General features: G+C 40.6%; 2 protein-coding genes across 16 annotated transcripts in view; one reads left to right on the forward strand and one right to left on the reverse strand.

The window, feature by feature from the left end:
- The window catches only part of LOC122543085 (uncharacterized), an 81,909-nt gene that overhangs the window by 39,750 nt on the left and 20,525 nt on the right, over positions 1–21,634 (forward strand). For 2 of the 6 annotated variants that reach the window (XR_015754830.1, XR_015754832.1), the window contains exon 3: positions 5,954–7,800. The exons of 2 other annotated variants lie outside the window; for them this stretch is intronic. The gene's annotated coding sequence lies outside the window, so the exon portion shown is untranslated. Of the gene's footprint in view, positions 1–5,953; positions 8,158–21,634 lie in introns of those variants that run through there. 2 more of the 6 variants (XR_015754831.1, XR_006309915.2) reach the window with 2 other exon arrangements.
- The window catches only part of LOC122543083 (cytosolic purine 5'-nucleotidase-like), a 128,478-nt gene that overhangs the window by 38,495 nt on the left and 68,349 nt on the right, over positions 1–21,634 (reverse strand). For 7 of the 10 annotated variants that reach the window (XR_006309914.2, XR_015754829.1, XM_087984274.1 and 4 more), the window contains exons 1-3: positions 7,199–7,333; positions 1,079–1,152; positions 445–562 (exon numbers count right to left, since the gene is read on the reverse strand). Coding sequence is in view for 8 of the 10 variants with exons in the window: in XM_087984274.1 (XP_087840400.1) it covers positions 445–562; positions 1,079–1,152; positions 7,199–7,332 (326 nt within the window). In the remaining 2 variants the exon portion in view is untranslated. Of the gene's footprint in view, positions 1–444; positions 563–1,078; positions 1,153–6,780; positions 6,919–7,198; positions 7,334–21,634 lie in introns of those variants that run through there. The other 3 variants (XM_043681318.2, XM_043681326.2, XM_043681322.2) reach the window with 2 other exon arrangements.

Raw genomic sequence — 21,634 nt, forward strand, 5'->3', positions numbered from 1 at the left:
GTTGGTGTTCCATCTCCTCAGCACAAAACTACCTACCTGAGTCAATTTCATAGCACTGCTCATACCATCCAATCCAATATCACTTATCTGAACTTTTGTACTTCTCTCTTATTGAAAAGCTAAAAATATGGAGGATTCTGAAAATTGGAGATTTTTGTCAAGTTTCTCACCTCTCCTGCAAGTATGACACTGCAGGTTAATTTAATAATTCGTAGTTGAACATTTCTGTTTTCTAAGTAACTAACAAAAAAAGCATAACCCTGTCACTGCCCATTCCCCTCATAAAAGACATAACTGGCTAAACCCAAAATGACAAAGCATCTTGTCATCTGATATCATAGTTTCACCCAAAGGAACATACTCAGCTATGTCATATCCTTCCAGGGAATGGGTACTTAAGTTAGACTATCTCCACAGCCGCAAAAGTCGAAATGCTGGCTTTACCTGGTTGGAAAAGTGGGGTCGTATGTGTAGAGAAGCAACTCCTGTGGATATCCCTTTGAAACCAAGTGATTTATCATCAGCTGAAAGCCAAGCTCTTCATACTCAGGAGACCTGTAAACTGTACAATAAAAGCATCTTTCAGCATCGATACAGCATTATCTTTCAGAGATCATTAGGAAAAATCAGCGTGATAGCAATGCAACGATAAACACGATCAAGATGACTAAATGAAATCTCCTTCTCCTATCTATTCTGAATACTCTCCTTTAAACTGTGAGAAGCTCATATGTACTCAAGCGAAAGAACATGCAATTATTTCAAAGCATTATGAGCATGTAACATTGAGAACAGACTGAAGAAGGGTTCCTGGATTCAAAACATTAACTCTGATTTTCTCTCTTCAGATGCTGCCAGACTTGCTGAGTTTCTCCAATACTTTTTGTTTTTGATTTTTTTGTTTTCCTGACTGAGATCAATTATTGTGCCTTCAGCTCTGGTTGGGATTTAATCACTCTGCACAGCTGGGCTTTGCATCTCACTTCTTCTCCTCTGCATACTTCATTGCTGTTATTGGGTCTGCCTTCAAACTATACCCTGTTATTTAACTGATAGCATGAACAAGAAATTTCCTTACCTGCCAGAGAGTAGTCCATGTCAAATCCGAAACATTTAATCTTTTCAAGCGCCAAGCTCCTGTTCACAAACACCCTGCAGACCAAACACAAAAACATCCTATTGTGAGTTCCTCACAAAAATAGAAATGAGAGACAAAATTCGGTCAATTTTGTTGTATGCCCTGCCACCAATGCCTTCGAGGTATACATTTTTCCAGGACTCTCCATAGTTGACTGTGGATGAGAATCACTACCTTCTGGTCAAACTAGAAGAGTCTCTTCTCGTGAATAGTATACATCTCTGCAACTATTTTTTATGTCACAAAGATATAGTATCCATTTATACATAGGTGATTTGGAAGACCTGATCTTAGGTTTGACTTTTTAAAGGATCTTTGTTCTCCTCCCCAGTCGACCTCATTCAATCATTACAGCAGATGTTGCTTATGGCACTCAATCAGTCGTAATTCTTTAAAAATCAGATTCAATATCTTCTTCCAAGTTTGTTTCCAGTCAATTCTCGTTGTCCATTTGTTCATATAATTACATTTACTACAACCCCTTCTATCCTACATTGCCAAGTCCTTGACTTTATAAATAAAGGTAATCTGAAAGTTTCACAATCATCCCTGAAAGTATTTTCTTTGAACACAAAAGACTGGTAATTTGTTGGGTGAATGATGGTTACCTTTGACTCTCTTTTGAATGAGGTCTGAGGTTGTCCTCTTATCAGGTTCAGCATTCAGTTCATAACAATTAATAATGTGAGGAAGGTTCAAACACAACTGGTTTAGGTATCTGCAGTTCGAGCAGGAGTACAAATGATGCAAGAGCTCTGTTGGTGAACAATTGTATTTTTTTTTGTTCAATCTTTCATCAACACATGTTGTCCCATTCCTAGGCCGAGCAAAGTAGATTTTAATGTAATGCGTGACCTATTATTACAGGCACTCTCTGATCATGCTCTTCAACTGATGCCCAATGGATCAGCCTGTCGTCCATGTGACACATGACTCTGTGAAGGTCTGACAATCAAGTACAAAATATCACAAATGAATAAATAAATAAAACAACTTTGCTTTTGGTATGTTCAGAGAAACTCTTGGCTGTAAGGTGAATTTCACTAATGCCTTGTTGAGTTGTGCAAGGTCAAAACAAATTTGAATAGTACAGGAGACCTTGAGAAAGTGTATAAGGTATGAGCAGATAGAGAAAGAGTTAGCTTAGGGTTGATTGACAAAGGCTCAGCTAGCACGAATTTGACCAGATAAGATCTTGCAGTAAACAGTGAGGTGCTGGAGGCAAGGGTAGTGGTTTAACGAGGTGAAGAACATCCACTGTGTAATGCCAGATGGCTTAAATTTACTGTTGATGCTCAGTGATTCTAACTGTCACCCAATCAATATAGATGTTGCCTTATTTGGATGCTGCCTCCCTGTAAGAAACTATACAATTCCTTAAGAATCTGCTGTTCGAGAGGAGACTGAGAACTCATGTCTTTGTGTGCATGGGTGATCGCTCTCTCTCCAGGGCTCGGAATAAAGATGAAGAAAGTAGAGCCATACTGTTGCTTCAACTGTTAAGGAAACGGGACGACAATGTGCAGCAACCAAGCCCAAACACTTTTCTGTTGGATTGGTGACCAAGGAAATAACAACCATGCTTGGGTCTCGACTTATTTCATTTAGAGATGTGTCATCTTGCTGGGTGTGTCGAAGTATAAGAATTTTGCATCTTTCGTCATTGTAATGAGGAATTCAGGTTTTAATCTTCCTAACCCTTTGAACAAATTGAGATATTGCTTTTCAAAAAAACTCTTTAGTTGTCCTGCTTAACCTCTTCCACATTTTGAATGAGATTGAAGTCAAAGGACACTTTTCCACTCAGGAATTAAAGTGATGGATTGTTAGGTGTATATAGATAAAAACAAGTCAAGAGGAAGTTGTTAATGACTGCGTAACATAAAAATAGACAAACAGAAAGGACCAGAAACATTTGCAACACTTAAAAGCCAAATCACTTAGGATGAATGCTCCAATGGTGAGCAAAGGGTAACACATTATAATTTTCCATTCCTCTTCAGAAATATGGTGAGTGACAAAGGACTAGAGGATTGTTCAAAAAAGGGAGAGATGAATCTGGTAATTACAGTTAAATGCTCATGGTGGGGAGACTGTTAGATACAATAACACAGAGAAAAATTAACAGGCACTTGTGCAAATACAGATTGACAAATGAGTCAGCATGAACTAGTCGTAGGCAAATTGCATTTGATGAATTTGGTTAAGTTTTTGATGAGATAACTGAGAGGGCAAATATTGGTATACAGTTGATATTGTGCAATTGCAATTTCAAAAGGTATTTGATAAATATTATATGTGAGGCTTATTGCAAAGTTGAAACTCATGGGTGTTTTGGGACAGTAGCAGCATGAATCTCAAACAAAGATTGCACAAAACATTGTAAATACTGTATTTTTGTACTGGAGAAATGTATCCAGGTTCACTGTTGTTACTGTGCTGTTTTTGTGATATTCTATACTTCTCAACAGTTATAGGTGACTGTTTTTAAGAATCTGTAAAATTGATATTAACATAAGATCCCATATAGACGACTGACACCTGCTTACAATTTTTCAAATTTGGAAATTCAGTAAATATATTCTTGCTAATCCCAGGATTCAAAAATTTGAATTTCTCACTTTGGTCATACTCCATAATTCTTGACAATGCAATCAATTGTTACTTAAATGAAAATAAGCTATTAAGTGGAAACGAGAGTTTTGTTGCTGACAGTAACACATGCAGGTTTGTTTGTTCTCTGCTGTTCCTGATTTCTCACAGAAAGCCAAGCCCATTGCCAACAATAGCCTAATCCAAAGTCAAGGGAATTAAATATGCCATTCAGGTGACTAAATGACGTGCAAAGCAACAAGTTTTTCATCCATAACGTACCTAAAACGTTTTGAGATATATTTCTTTTCATTGGGGTCCAATGCACCTTGACCTTTCTACTTGAGTAATTTAAATATAGGAAACAGTGGGTGTGTCTGCTTCCACCATAGAGCCCAGGCAAAATCAGTGTTTGGGGTCCCATGTGGAGAGGTTTCTCTTCAATCTGTGCAGGGCCATGCTCTGTTAGGCCAACTGCTAAAAACAAACTGGAACTCCAATGTTGTCAAGAAAATGCTCGACCTGGTAGTTGCAAACAGTGTTTCAAGTAAATTTCAAAGAACAGTTCACAGGATGTACTTCTCAATTGCAGAGACTCAATTACGAATAGTGTTTGTGTGTCAATCACAAGGCAAGTAAATTGAGCTGCAGAAATTTTCTGGCACAGGAAATCGGAAATCTGTTGCAAAAAAGGTGGGGCTATTGAAAGGAGCACTTGAGCATCTTTCCCCCAAATGAACGCATCAAACAGAGGAGTCAGAGCTTCTGAAAGCTGTGCGTCCCTGTCTTAGCTCAAATGAAAAGAATGGGCATTGAGATGAAGCAGTGGAACAAAGCTAGCATTGAGACCATAGGGAACTATTCGAAAAGAGTCAACATTTACAGGGGGGAAATTACTCTTGCAAAATGGGTTCAAACCACACACACAAAACCTTCCAGTGTGGACGTTTGTGATTCAGTACCACTATCTGATTATGTAGCAGACTATCAGCAGCATGATGTATTCCTTGAGTTGTTAGTAATGATGAAAACTCAACTCTGTTGTTGCAGAAAATGCCAAAAAGCTTCAAAGGCATAATTAGTCAAACATTCTTCAAAAATAAGGACTAACAGCCACAATTTCTAACTCAAAATTACAAGCACAGGTGGAAATTATGCAGTTACTTAAATCTATTTGACTTGATTGAAGTATTCCATGAACTTTGACCTGTTAACTGGTAGATTTCATCATCATAGAGCATACCAGCGCACAATCATGGGACAATCTCTGATAACACAGCAACAACAGCATTCAGTCAGCTGAATGAATTAAATATCCACAGACCACAAATCATGTGGTTGGTCCACAAGGGCATGAATTGATAATAAAGAATCAGCATGAACTCAGACTGCATGATAATAAAGAACAGTGGTCAACCCAGATGGTCATGGCCTTGATAACAGAATGCTAAGAAGTGGTTAACCCGCTGGCTGCCAGACCACAGTTCATGGACAGAATAGTGCCACTTGGACTTTCAACTGCATCTCAACACTTTGAACTCTCATTAACATGGTTATTAGCATTCTCAACTCTGAGTCAGCATGTTGTGGCCTCAAGTCTCAGAACTGATTGCTGAGCAGAAAACTGAAGCTAACACTTCTGTGCAGCACTGAGGTAGTGCTATGCAATCAAAAATGCCATCTTCTGGCTGAGATATTAAACTGTACATTAATCAATCACTAAGTTCCATTTCAAAACACTGGCAGGGGAATTCCAAATTCATGTCCTGGCCAATGGTTACCCCTCATCCAGTGCTATTAAAATAGATTAGTGAGTTTGGAGAAGATTTGTAGCTCAGGTTGAGGTTCTGGATGTAAATTTGCTCGCTGAGCTGGAAGGTTCATTTTCATGGTTCAAAAATGAACCTTCCAGCTCAGCGAGCTAACTTACATTCATCAAAATAGATTTTCCAAATATTATCACATTGTTCTTTGTGGGATCTCTTATGTGCAAATTGACTACAGTGCTTCTGACATTACAACAGCAATTACTGATTGAAAAACCTTCATAGGCAATCAAGCTCTTTGGGACAAAAACAGAAATTGCTGGAGAAACTCAGCAAGTCTGGTACCAATTGTGGAGAGAAAGCAGAGTAAATGTTTCTGATCCAGTGACCATTCTTCTGATGTTGTGAGGTTGTAAAAGGCACCAATTAAATGCAACTCTTTCATTTTCTTTTGCAGTATAATACAAGGAAGCTGAACTCAGTCAATTAAAGACAAGGAGACTCAAGGATGAAGCTGAAACTAACTCATCAAAGTTGAAACTTAAAAGTACATGCTACTTATTTTGTGCAACCTCAGAATCAATGCTGTGACTGAGGCGACGCAGCAGACAAAAATAGAAAATGACAAGCGAACTTTTCTGAAGGGTTTCCACTGGGAATCATATGCAAGTTATTCTCTGTAGCAAAGTTTGAACAACCTCTGCCATTCCTTCCAATTTACAACATGATTTTTAAATACTTTGCTGAAAAGACACTAAAGATCTGCGACATATGGGTCAATTTTCTTTGTTAAAATCAAATCAAACTGTGGTGTTAAATTCTCTTCCCCAACTGACAGTGCATTTTGTATTAGTGCAATTGCAAAAGAAGCTGCACAAATACCTACTGAGCACTCCCACAGTCAGGTTAACATTGAAACATTTCTACTTTGGATTTCCATGATTTGAATGAAAGAATGCATATCATTCAGCTTAATTTCTAGTTGACTGACCTTTTTCTACATTTGTCATGGAAGACTCTATGGTATCAGCTGCTCCCGCTACTCAGTGCTAAAAATGATATAAAATAAATTACGAAGCTGTGGCATGTTAAATATCCCAATAAGTAAAATAATGCTTCACCCTGGGGAATGAAAAGTTCTGCTGCACTGTAAACCGAGTCCAAAGCCAGTTTTGTATTTTGCTGCACTTTGAATATGGTTCCTTACAATATCGTGACTTTTACAAAAAACAACACAAACACAAATATAGAAGAGGAGTTGATGATTTAACTACTTCCACCTACTTGTGGCGCTGAAGCATTGAGAGCATTACTACATTGCTCAGTCTTTGTACTGAAGCCGAACAGGGTCGTTTGCAGATTTGCGAGTTCGAAGGGTCCAAAGTATTTCAGCGAAGCAAATTATCGAAGGCGTAGGATTTCCACAGAATACTTTTTTCAATACATCATTTTTATCAGAAACATGTTATGGTGGCTTCCACTGTCAAAGGTAAGAAAACAGGAGCACATCTATTTCTGCAGAACCGAAGTGGAACCATTGGCATGATTCTTGTCAACAGACGACGTTTCCAGCCCACTGAGTTAACCAGACCTAATTGGATTTTGAACACTAGAATATTTGAAGCTATTGGAATTATATCATGACATTTTGCACTTTGAATTTGAATGACTCTGAACAGAACATATTTATGAGCTTTATTACCTGTGGTGATAGTCTCGTTTCAAAAATCGATAATCGACCATTTGGCACTCCCGTGTGCTTTGGGCGTTCGTGTGATTCTCCTGACTTGAGTGATTATCGTTCTGCTCTGAGCATTCGCCTGTCACACTCCCCATGCTGAACAAGTTCTTTCTAACTTAGCACACTTTAAAGTTTCCAGTGTGGCGCCGTAAAGAGAACTCGAGAACTAAACCAGTGAATTCATCCTGTGACCGTTCCAACTGAAATTATCCAATAACGTTTCAGTTTTTCATTTCTGATACACTATCAGTTGCGACAGCGTCGAGGCTGCAGTTTATCATTGGAGCTGTGTGCTCACTCTGACAGGGAGCTCGGCACGTTTCAGCAGCTGCTGCAGGAGCTCGAACAAACCTCTGACGATTGTGTGCCAAGTACATGGATCAGCACTATCTCCGCTGTGTGAACCTTGCCCAAGTCTGGGGAATAACTTGCACAATTGGGCTGGCACTCCAAGGAAACCGAAATCCAGTTTCTGTGCAAGTGTTTTCATACTTCCTCACATCAGCAAACATCAGGCACTGAACGCATAATCTGTTCAACACACCATCACGTCATCCTAAAGAGTGAGTGCAGCTATTCCTGCGAAACAGTACGCGATCCTGTGAAAGAATTGGCCAGCGGATGCTGACTAAAAACAGCAAAGTTAATTTTCAAAATATAAACCTTTAACTCTTTATTTTCTTATTTTTCTATCTCTATCCTTTGATTTCTGTTCTTCAAAATGTTTCCCCCCCTACTTCATTTTCTGAAACTGAGCTGACAATCAGTTTTCTCCCACAGAGTCCCTTCATTTTCTGACTCTTGAACCTCGCTGCGTGCCTGTTCATTCAAGTGCCAAATGTCCTAGTTCTGTTACTACTTTGGAGGCAAGAATGTTTCAGCTAAAGGATGCAGAAGGAATAAACCTAATTAAGAGCAGATATTACTGTATGCTGCAAGTTTTGAACCAATACTCTTTCATGTCGGTTCTTTACCTAATCTGGATTTGTTCTTTTCACTAATTTAATGGTTTCTGAGTGAATGAAGGTCAGATTTTGAACAGCAGAAACAACGCTCTGTTCATCAGAATCAAATTACTCCCGAAGAGCTTTAATCTGTTGAAGTTGCTTGACATGCTGTTGATTTGATCAATGTGTGGATCAAAGGATTAAGTGATTAGATCTGACTCAAAGAATTTGTGCTGATCCTCAAAAGATTAAACTGGACCAGCACGAAGGTAGGTCACAGCACTCGTGAAGGTGTCACGACAAACAAATCATATCCTCTCTCGCCCCTCCGCAAGCTCAGGACAGTCGTCCTCTTTGTTTCTTGTCATTCAATTCCAGCCTTAAAATGTAGAACACAGCCCTCTCTAGCGGTGTAAAATTCAAGGTCATTTCAGGGAAATGGGTGAAACAAAGTCCATCAAAAGCTTGACAATTTCCTGTAAGCACAAGAACAGGTTTGTTTGAGCTGTGAAAAACAGTCAAGAGATGGTCAGCAGGCAATGTTCATAGAAATTATAGCAGGGATCCATTCTTCATTTTATCTTCAAATACGATACAGCACAATCTTTGCACATTACTGTCCAATGATGCACTCTTTCACCCCTGCTAGTGTATGAAAACGTGGATTGATCTGTAATTCACATAAGCTAACTAAGATCAACTGAAAAAAAAATCCTTAAGTGAGATCCGATGTGCTTAACTATAAAACACAGTCAAATCAGGTTACAGTCTATTTAAAGTTTTAGCTATTTGATAGGATTGTTAACATTGAACACAAGAACATGGATTTTCCATGGAGGCCACTTAATTGGAACATAGAGAACATAGAACATAGAAAAGTACAGCACAGAACAGGCCTTTGGCCCAAATGTTGTGCCAAGATTTAATCCTAATGTAAAATATAGTAATTTAACCTACGCACCCCTCAACTCACTGCTATCCATGTGCAGGTCCAGCAGTCACATAAATGTCCCCAATGACTCTGCTTCCACTACCACAGATGGCAACGCATTCCATGCATTCACAACTCTCTGTGTAAAAAACCTATCTCTGACATCTCCTTTGTACCTTCCTCCTAATATCTTCAAACAATGACTTCTCGTACCAGTCAATCCTGCCCTGGGGAAAAGTCTTTGGCTATTGACTCTATCTATTCCTCTCATTATTTTGTACACCTCGATCAGGTCTCTTCTCTTCCTCCTTTTCTCCAGAGAGAAAAGTCCAAGCTTATTCAACCTTTCTTCATAAGGCAAGCCCTCCAGTCCAGGCAGCATCCTGTTAAACCTTCTTTGCACCCTCTCCAAAGCCTCTGTATCTTTCCTATAGTAGGGTGACCAGAACTGGACACAATATTCCAAGTGTGATCTCACCCGGGACTTACAGAGCTGCAGCAATACCTCACGGCTCTTAAACTCAATCCCCCTGTTAATGAAAGCCAAAACACCATATGCTTTCTTAACAACCCTATCCACTTGGGTGGCAACTTTGAGGGATCTATGTACTTGCACACCCATATCCTTCTGTTCCTTCACACTGCCAAGAATCCTGTCTTTAATCCTATATTCAGCATTCAAGTTTGACCTTCCAAAATGCATCACTTCGCATTTATCCAGGTTGAACTCCATCTGCCATTTCTCAGCCCAGCTCTGCATCCTGTCTATGTCGTGCTGCAGCCAGCAGCAGCCCTCCCTACTATCGACACCTCCAAACTTTGTGTCATCTGCAAATTTACTAACCCACCCCTCAACCTCCTCATCCAAGTCATTTATAAAAACTACAAAGAGCAGAGGCCCAAGAACAGAACCCTGCGGGACCCCACTCAACACTCCTCGAGGCAGAATACTTTCCATCTACAACCACTCTCTGCCTTCTGTCAGCAGCCAATTCTGAATCCAGATTGCCAAATCTCCCTGTATCCCATACTTCCTGACTTTATGAATGAGCCTACCATGGGGAACCCTATCAAATGCCTGTTCAAATCATGTTAAATTTCTCTCCAAATTCATGGACGATTCAAATTATTAGGGACTCAACAATGAGGAAAAAATCATTTTGACTATCAGTGAGGTCTTTGAATATGCTCACCTCTGATTACAGCAGAAAGACTCAGCCTATGCGTTCTGAGGGGCATGCTCACTCTGTACCAAATCTTCAAGGACTTATGTATAATTCAAGTTTGATATTTTTAGTTGGGCCTCTCTATGTATTCCCAATCATGGGGTGTGGATGCTATCAGGTCAGCACAAATGAGACAGTTGAGCTTTCAAAAATAAACTCAGATCTGCACATAAAAGTCATCACAAATGCAACAGAGACAGACATTAACGTCTACATTGATATTTCAAACCCAATGTAAAAATCTGGTGGCTCTAACATGAAAGATTGCTTGTCAGGTGTTTCAGGAGAAGAACCGTGCCCAGTTCCATCAGTCCTCTCAAGAAACCTCAATAAGCGCACTGGAAGCTAAATTGAAGAAAATGGTTTATAATTGCTGCAAGTTGATCTGTCACATTAACGTATCTGGCTTTTACTTCTTAACAAGCTGCTTCCTGGGAAGTGGGTATAACACAGGCAGATGCTTTCTGGCCTGACTGTCAGTAACTGCAGCAAGCACATCTGACAGCACATCTGACAGAACATCTGGCATAGGCTTCAATCTAACTTGGTAAAGGAATGCTTAAATTTATTTTTAAGGGCAACTCGGTGAGTTTTACTAGTGAGCTGAGAGCATTGCAAAACTCAGCAGGAGCTGTTTGCAATGTCAAATGAGAAGTGCAGTGTGAGCAATCATTTTCAAAGAGCCCAAATGGAGAGAAGGGGTTTTGGATGCAGTCTCCCTGCTTACTCTTCTTCCATCTGGGGTTTCCTTTGGATTCATGTTAGCATTTGCTATGCTCTTGTTATGATGCTGTGAAGGATATAGTCCAACACGGTACTGGTTTGTCCTGAACTGCTTCAGAATGCCATGTCTTCTCAACATTGTTTCACGCACTGTCGCTTTCATTATGTGCCTCTTGCCCTTGTCCTGTTGGGGGCCTGGTGCTGGGAGAGAAGTGTAGGGGGTGTGGATGCCATCAGCCAGGTGAAGAGTAGATATCCCTTGTTTCCAAGCAATTACCTTCTGGTTCTACTTGAACATCCGAAGGGGAGGATTTGCACAGTCCTGCATGTGCAATGCCTCTCTCCACTGAGCCCTTTGACATTGGTGGTAGGTGACAGGTGTTGGCCTGCGTGATCATGTGTGTGCTGTTGATGGCTTCCATAGACCACCAAGAATTCCCCTGTCCCCTGCTTCTCCCTTCTTTCAAATACCATAACGCAATTGCCTTTCATCATGAATCCATCCGTCACTGCCTGAAAATTGCAATGGTAAACAGACTAGATAATATTTATTATGTTACTAACTCCCTCCTTGACATGTGATTGTATAAATTTTTAATGCAGTTGTGACTCTCACTGGCAGTGTTGTCAGGGTGACCAGTGCCTTGTTTAGTCACAGTTACAGACATTATTTTTGGATGAGGTCAGGCATGAACAGTGTGCATGGCTCTCTATGCAATGTCCTCCTCCCATTACTCCCATTTTGTGAATTTTCCTCACTCTGCAGCATCTGCTCCAGTTCTTCACAAGGCTGCAGACTCGGATAAACTACACCCACTGTATAATCCCCATATCATTTGGAGACATGGGGGCAAAATCTCTGATTTCTCATGCACAACCTCACCAAATAGGCTGCAATATGTCCACAAATTTCCAGTCCTTAAGTACCCTGTAATGCCACCACAGTCTGGTATCTCTTATGTTCAGCAGTGAGTTATTAGTGCAAACATTCACTGGATCTCTGTGATGTACATCTGAAAGGTGAGGGCAGATCAACTGAAAAATTGACCTTATAACCTGCAAGGGACATGGGTGTTGCATAAGTCATATCAGAAGTGACCAGCTGTACATTTCATGCCTTATCATTTTTTAAATCAATGGCATTAAAGCTCATTAGTACTAACTGTTCAATTTGGTGAAAATATCATTATCCACAGTACACAAGAACATTTAGCTTATTTTTTCTGTCTTAAATACATTGCTGTATTCCTTGTTTTCATTCACATATATTTCCTTTAAAAACAAAAACCTTGCCTCCCCATCGACACAAACCAAACTGGTGGTTTCCCCTCAGCTTCTGCAGGTAGCCTTGAATTATTTCCAGGATACAGTCTCAACCTTGTCAGTTATTCTCTGATATTTTCTCGGAGTCACCATGATTTGTGTGTCTGTTAAATTAGTGAATCTTGGCGACTTGTGTGACCACATTTATCAGAGGTCATTGTTGGAATCAGGAACAAATTTAGTACAAAGAACATAGAACGTTACAGTGCAGTACAGGCCACTCAGCCCTCGATGTTGCACCAACCTGTGAAATTAATCTAATGCCTATCTAACCTACATAGTTCCATCATTATCTATATGTATGCCCAATGCCCATTTAAATGCCCTTAACGTCAGCGAGTCTACTACCGTTCCAGGCAGGCCGTTCCATGCCCCTACGATTCTCTGAGTAAAGCAACTACCCCTGATTTCTGTCCTGAATCTATTACCCCTCAATTTAAAGCTATGTCCCCTCATATTAGCCTTCACCATCCGAGGAAAAAGGCTCTCACTGTCCACTCCATCTAACCCTCGAATTATCTTATATGTCTCGATTAAGTCACCTCTGAACTTTCTTCTGTCCAGCGAAAAAAACCTCAGTTCCCTCAGCCTCTCATCGTAAGACCTTCCTTCCATACCAGGCAACATCCTCGAAAATCTCCTCTGAACCCTTTCTGAAGCTTTCACATCTTCCTGTAATGCGGTGACCAGAACTGCACACAATACTCCAGGTGCGGCCTTACCAGTGTCTTGTACAGCTGAAGCATGACCCCAAAACTCAATTCCCCTACCAATAAACGCCAACACACCATATGCCTTCTTAACAACTCCATCAATCCGGGTGGCACCTTTCAGGGATTTATGCACCAGGACACCAAGATCTCTCTGTTCATCAACACTGCCATGAAGTTTGCCATTAGCCCAGTACTCTGCATTCCTGTAACTTCTTCTGAAGTGAACTAGCTCACACTTTTTCACATTAAGCTCCATTTGCCACTTCTCAGCCCAACTCTGCATCTTATCTATGTCCCTCTGTAACCCACAACATCCTTGGGCACTATCCACAACTCTGCCGACCTCAGTGTCATCCGCACATTTACTAACCCATCCTTCTACACCCTCATCTAGATTATTTATAAACATAGCAAAAAGTAGTGGCCCCAAAACAGATCCTTGTGGCACACCACTGGTAACTGAGCTCCAGGATTAACATTTCCTATCAACCCCCACCCTGTCTTCTTTCAGCTAGCCAATTTCTGATCCAATCCGCTAAATTACCTTCAATCCTGAAAATCCGTATTTTGTACAATAGCTTACCGTGTGGAATCTTATCAAATGTCTTACTGAAGTCTATATACACCAGATCAACTGCTTTACCTTCATCCACCTGTTTGTCACCTTCTTAAAGAACTCAGTAAGGTTAGTTCAGCACGACCTACACTTCACAAAAACGTGTTGACTCTCCCGAATCAAATTATTCCTTTCCAGATGATTATAAATCCTATCTCTTATAACGTTTTCCAACACTTTACCCACAACCAAAGTAAGGCTCACTGGCCTATAATTACCAGGGTTGTCCCAACTCCCCTTCTTAAACAAGGGAACAACATTTGCTATTGTCCAGTCTTCTGACACTACTCCTGTTGACAATGATGACACAAATATCAAAGCCAGAGGCTCTGTAATCTCCTTTCTGGTTCCCCAGAGAATCCGAGGATAAATCTCATCCAGCCCAGGGGTCTTACCTATTTTCAGATCTTCCAAAATTGCAAAAGCCTCCTATTTGTCAACAGCAGTCCCTCTAATCTAGTAGTCTGTATCTCCATATTCTCACTAACATTGTCCTTTTCCAATGTGAAAACTGACAAAAGGTATTCATTAAGCGCTTCCCATGTCCTCAGATTTCACACACAACTTTCCACTGCTATCTTTGATTAGCCGTAATTTTACTCTCGTCATTCTTTTATTCCCAAAATACGGATAGAAGGCCTTAGGGTTTTCCTTGATCCTATCTGGCAACAACGTCTCGTGTCCCCTCCTGGCTCTTCTGAGCCCTTTCTTCAGATCTTTTCTGGCTAACTTATAACTCTCAATCCCCCTAACTGAGCCTTCATGCCTCATCCTCACATAAGCCTTCTTCTATCTCTCAACAGGAGCTTCAACTTGTTTAGCAAACCATGGCTCCCTCTCTCGACAACTACCTCCCTGCCTGATAGGTATATCCTTATCAAGGAGTAGCTGTTCCTTGAATAAGATTCACATTTCAAGTGTGTCCATCCCCTGCAGTTTCCTTCCCCATTCTATGCATCCTAAATCTTGCCTAATCGCATCATAATTGCCTTTCCCCCCGTTGTACCTCTTTCCCCGCGATATATACCTAAGTCTGCCCAGTGCTATTGTAAACATAACCGAATTGTGGTCACTATTGCCAAAGTCCTCCCCTACCTCCAAATCTAACATCTGTCTGGGTTCTTTCCCCAGGACCAAATCCAATATGGCATCGCCCCTTGTTGGCCTGTCTACATACAGTGTCAGAAAATCCTCCTGCACACATTGAACAAAAACGGACCCATCTTAACTACTTGAACTATAGTGTTCCCAATCAATACTGGGTAGTTAAAGTTCCCATAACTACCCTGTTACTCTTGCTCCTATCAAGAATCATCTTTGCTATCCCACCCCAGATATTGGTACCAAATTAGTAAATTTGGATGAGAATTTAGGAGAAGTGGTTAGTAAGTTTGCGCATAACCCCAAAATTGGTGATATAGTCAACAGTGAAGAAGGTTATTTGAGATTGCAAAGGGATCTTAATCAGTTGGGCCAATGAGCTGAGGAATGGTGGATGGAGTTTAATTTGGATAAATGCAAGGTATTGTACTTCAGTCAAAGAAAAGGGGCAGGAGTTATAGAGTTATAGGGCCCTGAGTAGTTTTGTGAAACAGAGAGATCGAAGGGTTTAGATATATAGTTCTTTGAAAGTTGTGGCACAGGTAGACAGGGTGGTTAAGAAGGCATTCAGCATCTTTGTCTTCTTTGCTCAGACCATTGAGTACAGGGGAGTTGTAAAATCATGTTTAGGTTATGTATGAAGTTGGTGAGGCCACTTTTGGAGTACTGTGTGCAGTTCTGAATACCCTTCTTGAGGAAGGATATTTTTAAATTGGAGAAGGTTCAGAAAAAGATTTACGAGGATGTTGTCAGGACTGGAGGGTTTGAGTTATAAGGAGAGGCTGGATTGGCTGGGACATTTTTTCACTGCAGCTTAGAAAGTTGTGAGGTGACTTTGTAGAAGTTTATAAAATCATGTGGGGCATAGATAAGGTGAATAGTAAAAATCTGTTCCTTAGGGTGTGGGAGCTCAAAACTAGGGGTCATTTTTTAACATTAGAGGAGAAAGAGTTAAAAGGGATCTTAGATGACTTTGTAGACGTTTATAGACAATAGACAATAGGTGCAGGAGTAGGCCTGCACCACCATTCAATATGATCATGGCTGATCATCCTTAATCAGTATCCTGTTCCTGCCTTATCTCCATAACCCTTGATTCCACAATCCTTGAGAGCCCTATCCAACTCTTTCTTAAATGAATCCAGAGATTGGGCCTCCACTGCCCTCTGGGGCAGAGCATTTCACACAGCCACCACTCTCTGGGTGAAGAAGTTTCTCCTCATCTCTGTCCTAAATGGTCTACCCCGTATTTTTAAGCTGTGTCCTCTGGTGCGGCACACACCCATCAGGGGAAACATGTTTCCTGCCTCCAGACTGTCCAATCCTTTAATAATCTTATATGTCTCAATCAGATCCCCTCTCAGTCTTCTAAACTCAAGGGTATATAAGCCCAGTCACTCCAGTCTTTCAGTGTAAGGTAATCCCGCCATTCTAGGAATTGACCTCGTGAACCTGCACAGCACTCCCTCAATAGCCAGAATGTCTTTCCTCAAATTTGGAGACCAGAACTGCACACAGTACTCCAGGTGTGGTCTCACCAGGGCCATGTACAGCTGCAGAAGAACCTCTTTGCTTCTATACTCAATCCCTCTTGTTATGAGGGCCAGCATGCTATTAACCTTCTTCACTACCTACTGTAACTGCATGCTTACCTTCATTGACTGGTGTACAAGAACACCCAGATCTCTCTGTACTGTCCCTTTACCTAAATTGATTCCATTTAGGTAGTAATCTGCCTTCCTGTTCTTGTCACCAAAGTGGATAACCAAACATTTATCCACATTAAACTGCATCTGCCATGCATCTGACCACTCACCGAACTTGTCCAGATCACCCTGTAATCTTCTAACATCCTCATCACATTTCACCCTGCCACCCAGCTTCGTATCATCAGCAAATTTGCTAATGTTATTGCTAATACCATCTTCTAAACTCAAGGGCATACAAGCCCAGTCGCTCCAGTCTTTCAGTGGAAAATCAATTATAAAACCATGTGGGGCATAGATCTGGTGAATAGTAAAAATTTGTTCCTTCGGGTGTAGGAGCTCAAAACTAGGGGTCATATTTTTAAGGTTAGAGGAAAAAGAGTTAAAAGAGACCTGAGGGGTGACTTTTTCACACAGAGTGATTCATATGTGGAATGAACTGCCGGAATAAGTCGTAAATGCAAGTACAGTTATACCTTTAAAAGACCTTTGGACAAGTACATGAATAGGAAAGATTTAGAGGGATATGGGCCAAATGCAAGCAAGTGGGACTAGTTTAGTTTGGGAAGCTTGGTCAGCATGGACCAGTTGGACCAAAGGGTCAACTTGCATGCCATATGACTCTATGACTTGATGACTTCCACCATTTTTTTTTCATTTTATAACTCAACAACACTGAAGCCAATAACAAATATAACATCATTGACCAACTCAGGAGCCATGACTCAGAACTCATTGCTTTAAACTGTCAGATGATGGGTGGGGCCCAAATCTTAGTTTTGTTCATTATGTACCTTGATTCAGGAATAGTCAAGACTCACACTGAAATAAAACAGGCAGCATTATACAACACTTCCTAATCTGTCAATCCGAAATGAAACAACCTCAGTGCATGGGCATCCCTTTAAATTAAACCTCAATAAAATACTCACAAACATCATCAGATGTAAAATGCAGAGAATGTTTGGTTCATGATTGAATTTCGTATTTCAGTTACCCCTTCAGCGCAAAAGCTTAAACAAATTGAAACAGACAGGAGAAAAGCCTTTCACATCCATGACTCCAGAGAAGTTCATAGTGGCTCAGTGGTTAGCACTGCTGCCTCACAGCATCAGGTTCCCACGTTCAATTCCAGCCTCGGGCAACTGCCTGTGTGGAGTTTGCACATTCTCCCTATGTCTGCGCGGGTTTCCTCTGTGTGCTCCGGTTTCCTCCCACAATCCAAAGGTGTGCAGGTCAGGTGAATTGGCCATGCTAAATTGCCCATCATGTTAGGTGCATTAGTCAGAGAGAAATGGGTCTGGGTAGGTTACTCTTTGGAGGGTTGGTGTAGACTTGTTGGGGCAAAGGGCCTGTTTCCACACTGTAGAGAATCTAATCTAATCTAAAAACAGGAATAGGTTGTGAAATGAACAACAATTTTAGGGATCTGTTGCAGCCCCTCAATCAATCAATGCAATACTTACAGAGGCAAATGGAATTTTTAGCAGACAAGGGGACAGCTCAGTAACAAAAAAAACTAAATTTGTCACAACATAAATATAACAAAATGTTCCTCAGGGGATCACAGAATAGTGTCAGTCAGAAGAGTGAGAAGAGGTGACAAAAAGTAAGGCCAACCAGATATTTTATGAAGAAAGTACATTTTTACTTAAAAAGAAACAGAAATTTTGTGAGTCCTTACCCACATTAGGTCTCAGAAGCTCAAGAAAAACTGGTCATGTTTTCACGTTGTCTAACCAAAAGGCAGCTCAGAATCTACAATACACAGTGGACAGAAGGTCTGCATGAATAGAACAATGACTGAGGGAAGTTGCTTAGTCAGTACTGCACAAACATTAAAAAAATTCAGAAGTGGTGTGGAAATTGTTAAGAGTGAGACTGAAGGTGAAAGTAACAGCACCTTCACTAACAGCACCACAATAAACGGAGTACAAGTCAGCAATGTGTCCAAACCATTCTGGAGCATGAATAAATAAAACTTAAAGGATGCTAAACTATTCAGCCAAATGAATTAAGTTTGCAGGACCCAACACTCATGAAAGCAGGATTGCACTGGATTGTTGACCTTGTTATCTTCCCATTGGAGCAGTTTACAATTAGATATGATCAGCTCCCAGCAACTTCAGGGCAGGAAGAATCCAGAGAATTTCAACTGTCCATGCGCCAGTTTCCTGCTGAATGAGCAGAATGAAAATCACCACTGTTGTTCCAAGTTTTTCCAGTCACTGTTGAGATTGTGGGGCTTCGATAACCTCTATTGCCAATACTATTGTAATCTGGCTTTGCAGAAGTCTAAATTTTAAACTGGCTTGAAAGAAATCTTGACAATTTTCACTTGATAAAATTAACTGATGCTCTTTTAAGTCAGTGACACACAACCTGACAGCCTGAAAATGGGCTGTTTCATATATCAGTACTGAGATATCTCACTGTGCCTTAAAAGACAAAAAAGAAGGAAGAGGTCCAGGACGCACGAAAACATTTTGTAGACAGGTAGGTGATAGCCAAGGGAAGTGTGCTGATAAAGGGACAAATGGCATGAAGAGGAGTAGATTGACATGTTCATAATCATAGAAACTCAGAAAGTAGCAATAACAGTAGGTCATTTGGCCATTTGAGCCTTCTCCATCATATCACCACTGCTGATCATCCAACTCAGAATCGTGTTCCTGCTTTTTCATCATTCCCTTTGATCCATTAAGCCGTAAGAACTATTTCTAATTCCTTGAACACATTCAATGATTTGGTCTGAACCACTCCCTGTGGCAGAGGGAGTATAACACTGTCTGGGAGAGCAAATTTTTCCTCGTCTCAGTTCCAATTGACCTATCCCATATCCTGAGACCTGGACCGTGATATTGGACTCCCTGGTCATTAGAAACACCTCTCTTAAGTTTACTCTGTCTCATCCTGTTAAAATTTTATTGGTTTCCACGAGATCTCCACCTCACTCCTCAATTCTTCTAAACTCAAATGTAAATACTCTGAACCAATCAAGTCTCTCTTCAGACATCAGTCCTGCCATCCCAGAAATCAAACTGGTACTTGTTGCACTCCTACCATAGCCAGAACATCTGTTTCCAGATAAAGAGACTAAAACTGCATACAATGCTCCAGTTGTGGTCTCAGCAAGGCCTTGTGCAATTGCAGCAAGACGTCTCTGCTACTGTACTTGAATCTTCTCATTATGAAGGCCAACATATCATTTTTCACTACCATATGGACCTTCATGCTTAATGTGCTACTTGTAAATATGTTTAGCATTTAACAATTTCTCAATTGTTAATAATCAATACGAGATGCTGGATTTATAGCTAAACAAAAAGATGAATTGTTTATGAACCTGACAGTACATTAACAGAGCAAAATTAAACAATACAGCCATCTCATTAATGTTTCAGATTTAAACCCAATCCTCTTGCATTTTATCCTCCACTCAGACACAAAGACAGATAGACAAACAAATACAGTTAAAGGATAAATCAAAATGGAAAAATAAATGAGATACATCTGACCAGTTCAGATCAGCAGTCCCTGTGAGCTGTAACATCACCGGCGTATGGGATTATATCTTGGTTGGTTTATGACGGAACTGATGCATGTAGATCGCTTCCAGTAGGCTCCAAGGAATATTAATTTCATTCTGAAATTGAGATTGTCTTCTCTGCACTTTCAATCAAAACTCCATCCAGAGCTAAACACAGTCTAAAAACCAGTTCAAACTCTGACCTCTCCTTGCAAGATCAACCATCTCCCGAAGAGGTCCTCGTTTTCTTCCAACATTTGCCATCTGCTGAGCAGAAAGCCTCTCCAGAGTCAAAACCTCTATCGATAAGAATCAACCAACAATTGACTTTCAGGAATAGCGTCATTTGCAAATATCTGTTTGTTCTTTAATTTGAAGCAATGAACCGTAATCTAAGAGTTTAGGATCTCCTTTTGATCTGCGTGCAGCAATTTGTGTTAAAAAAAATCACAAACAAATTGATATTTGTTTATGACACCAGGCCTGAAAGTTAATTGCTGGGTGACAGCCAAGCATTTCCACAACTAATGGATCTGATCTAAGATGTGCAGTCTTGCCATGTCCAGTTGGAAATGGTAGTGTACAATTGAATGTCTCACTGAAGGATGAGGCTTTCAAATACCCCTCTTCTCAATGGTCAGGTAGCCAAACCAATCACTGCATAAGACAAGGCAAAAGCATTTGCAACAGTCTTCAACCAGAGTGCCAAGTAGATGATCCATGTTGGCCTCCTCCAGTGGTCCCCAGCATTAATGCCAATATTCAGCCAATTAGATTCATTCAACGTAATATCAAGAAAGGACTGGAGGCATGTTATATTGCAAAGGCTGTGTCCCCTGATAACATTCCAGCAATAGTGCTGAAGATGTGTACTCCAAAACTTGCCACACCCCTTGCCAAGCTATACTAATAGAGCTACAATATTGTCCACCTGACAATGTGAAAAATTGCCCCATTCTGTCATGTACAAAAAAAAAGCAGGACAACTCCAAATGAACCAATTACTGCCCCATCACTTTACTGGTGATCATTAGGAAAGAGATGAAAGATGCAATAAACAATGCTATCAAGCAGCACTTACTGTGCGATAGTCTGCTCACTGACCTTTGGTTTGGATTCTGCAAGGATAAATCAGCTCCTGACCTCATTAAAGCCCATGTTCAAACCTGGACAAAACAGCTGAATTCCTGAATCATAGAGACATTTGGAACAGAAACAGATCCTTCGGTCCAACTTGTACATGCCCACCAGATATTCTAAATTAATCTAGTCCCATTTGCCAGCATTTGGCCCATATCCTTCTAAAGTGTTCCTATTCATTTACCCATCAAGGAGCCTTTTAAATGTTGTGATCATTCCAGCCTCCACCACTTCCTCTGGCAGCTCATTTCATACACAAACCACACTCTGCGTAGAACATTGCCCCTCAGGTTCCTTATATATTCTTCTTCCTTCAACTTAAACCTATGGCCTCTAATTGTGGACTCCCCATACCCTAGGAAAAAGACCTTGCCTCTTTACCCTATCCATGCTGCTCATGATTTTATAAAACAGAAAAAAAATGAACAGCAGTGATTAATAT

This window comes from Chiloscyllium plagiosum, unplaced genomic scaffold (genome assembly GCF_037043375.1).
Source record: "Chiloscyllium plagiosum isolate Xiang-an unplaced genomic scaffold, Cpla_swu_hap1 HiC_scaffold_48, whole genome shotgun sequence".
NCBI classification, from domain to species: Eukaryota; Metazoa; Chordata; class Chondrichthyes; order Orectolobiformes; family Hemiscylliidae; genus Chiloscyllium; species Chiloscyllium plagiosum.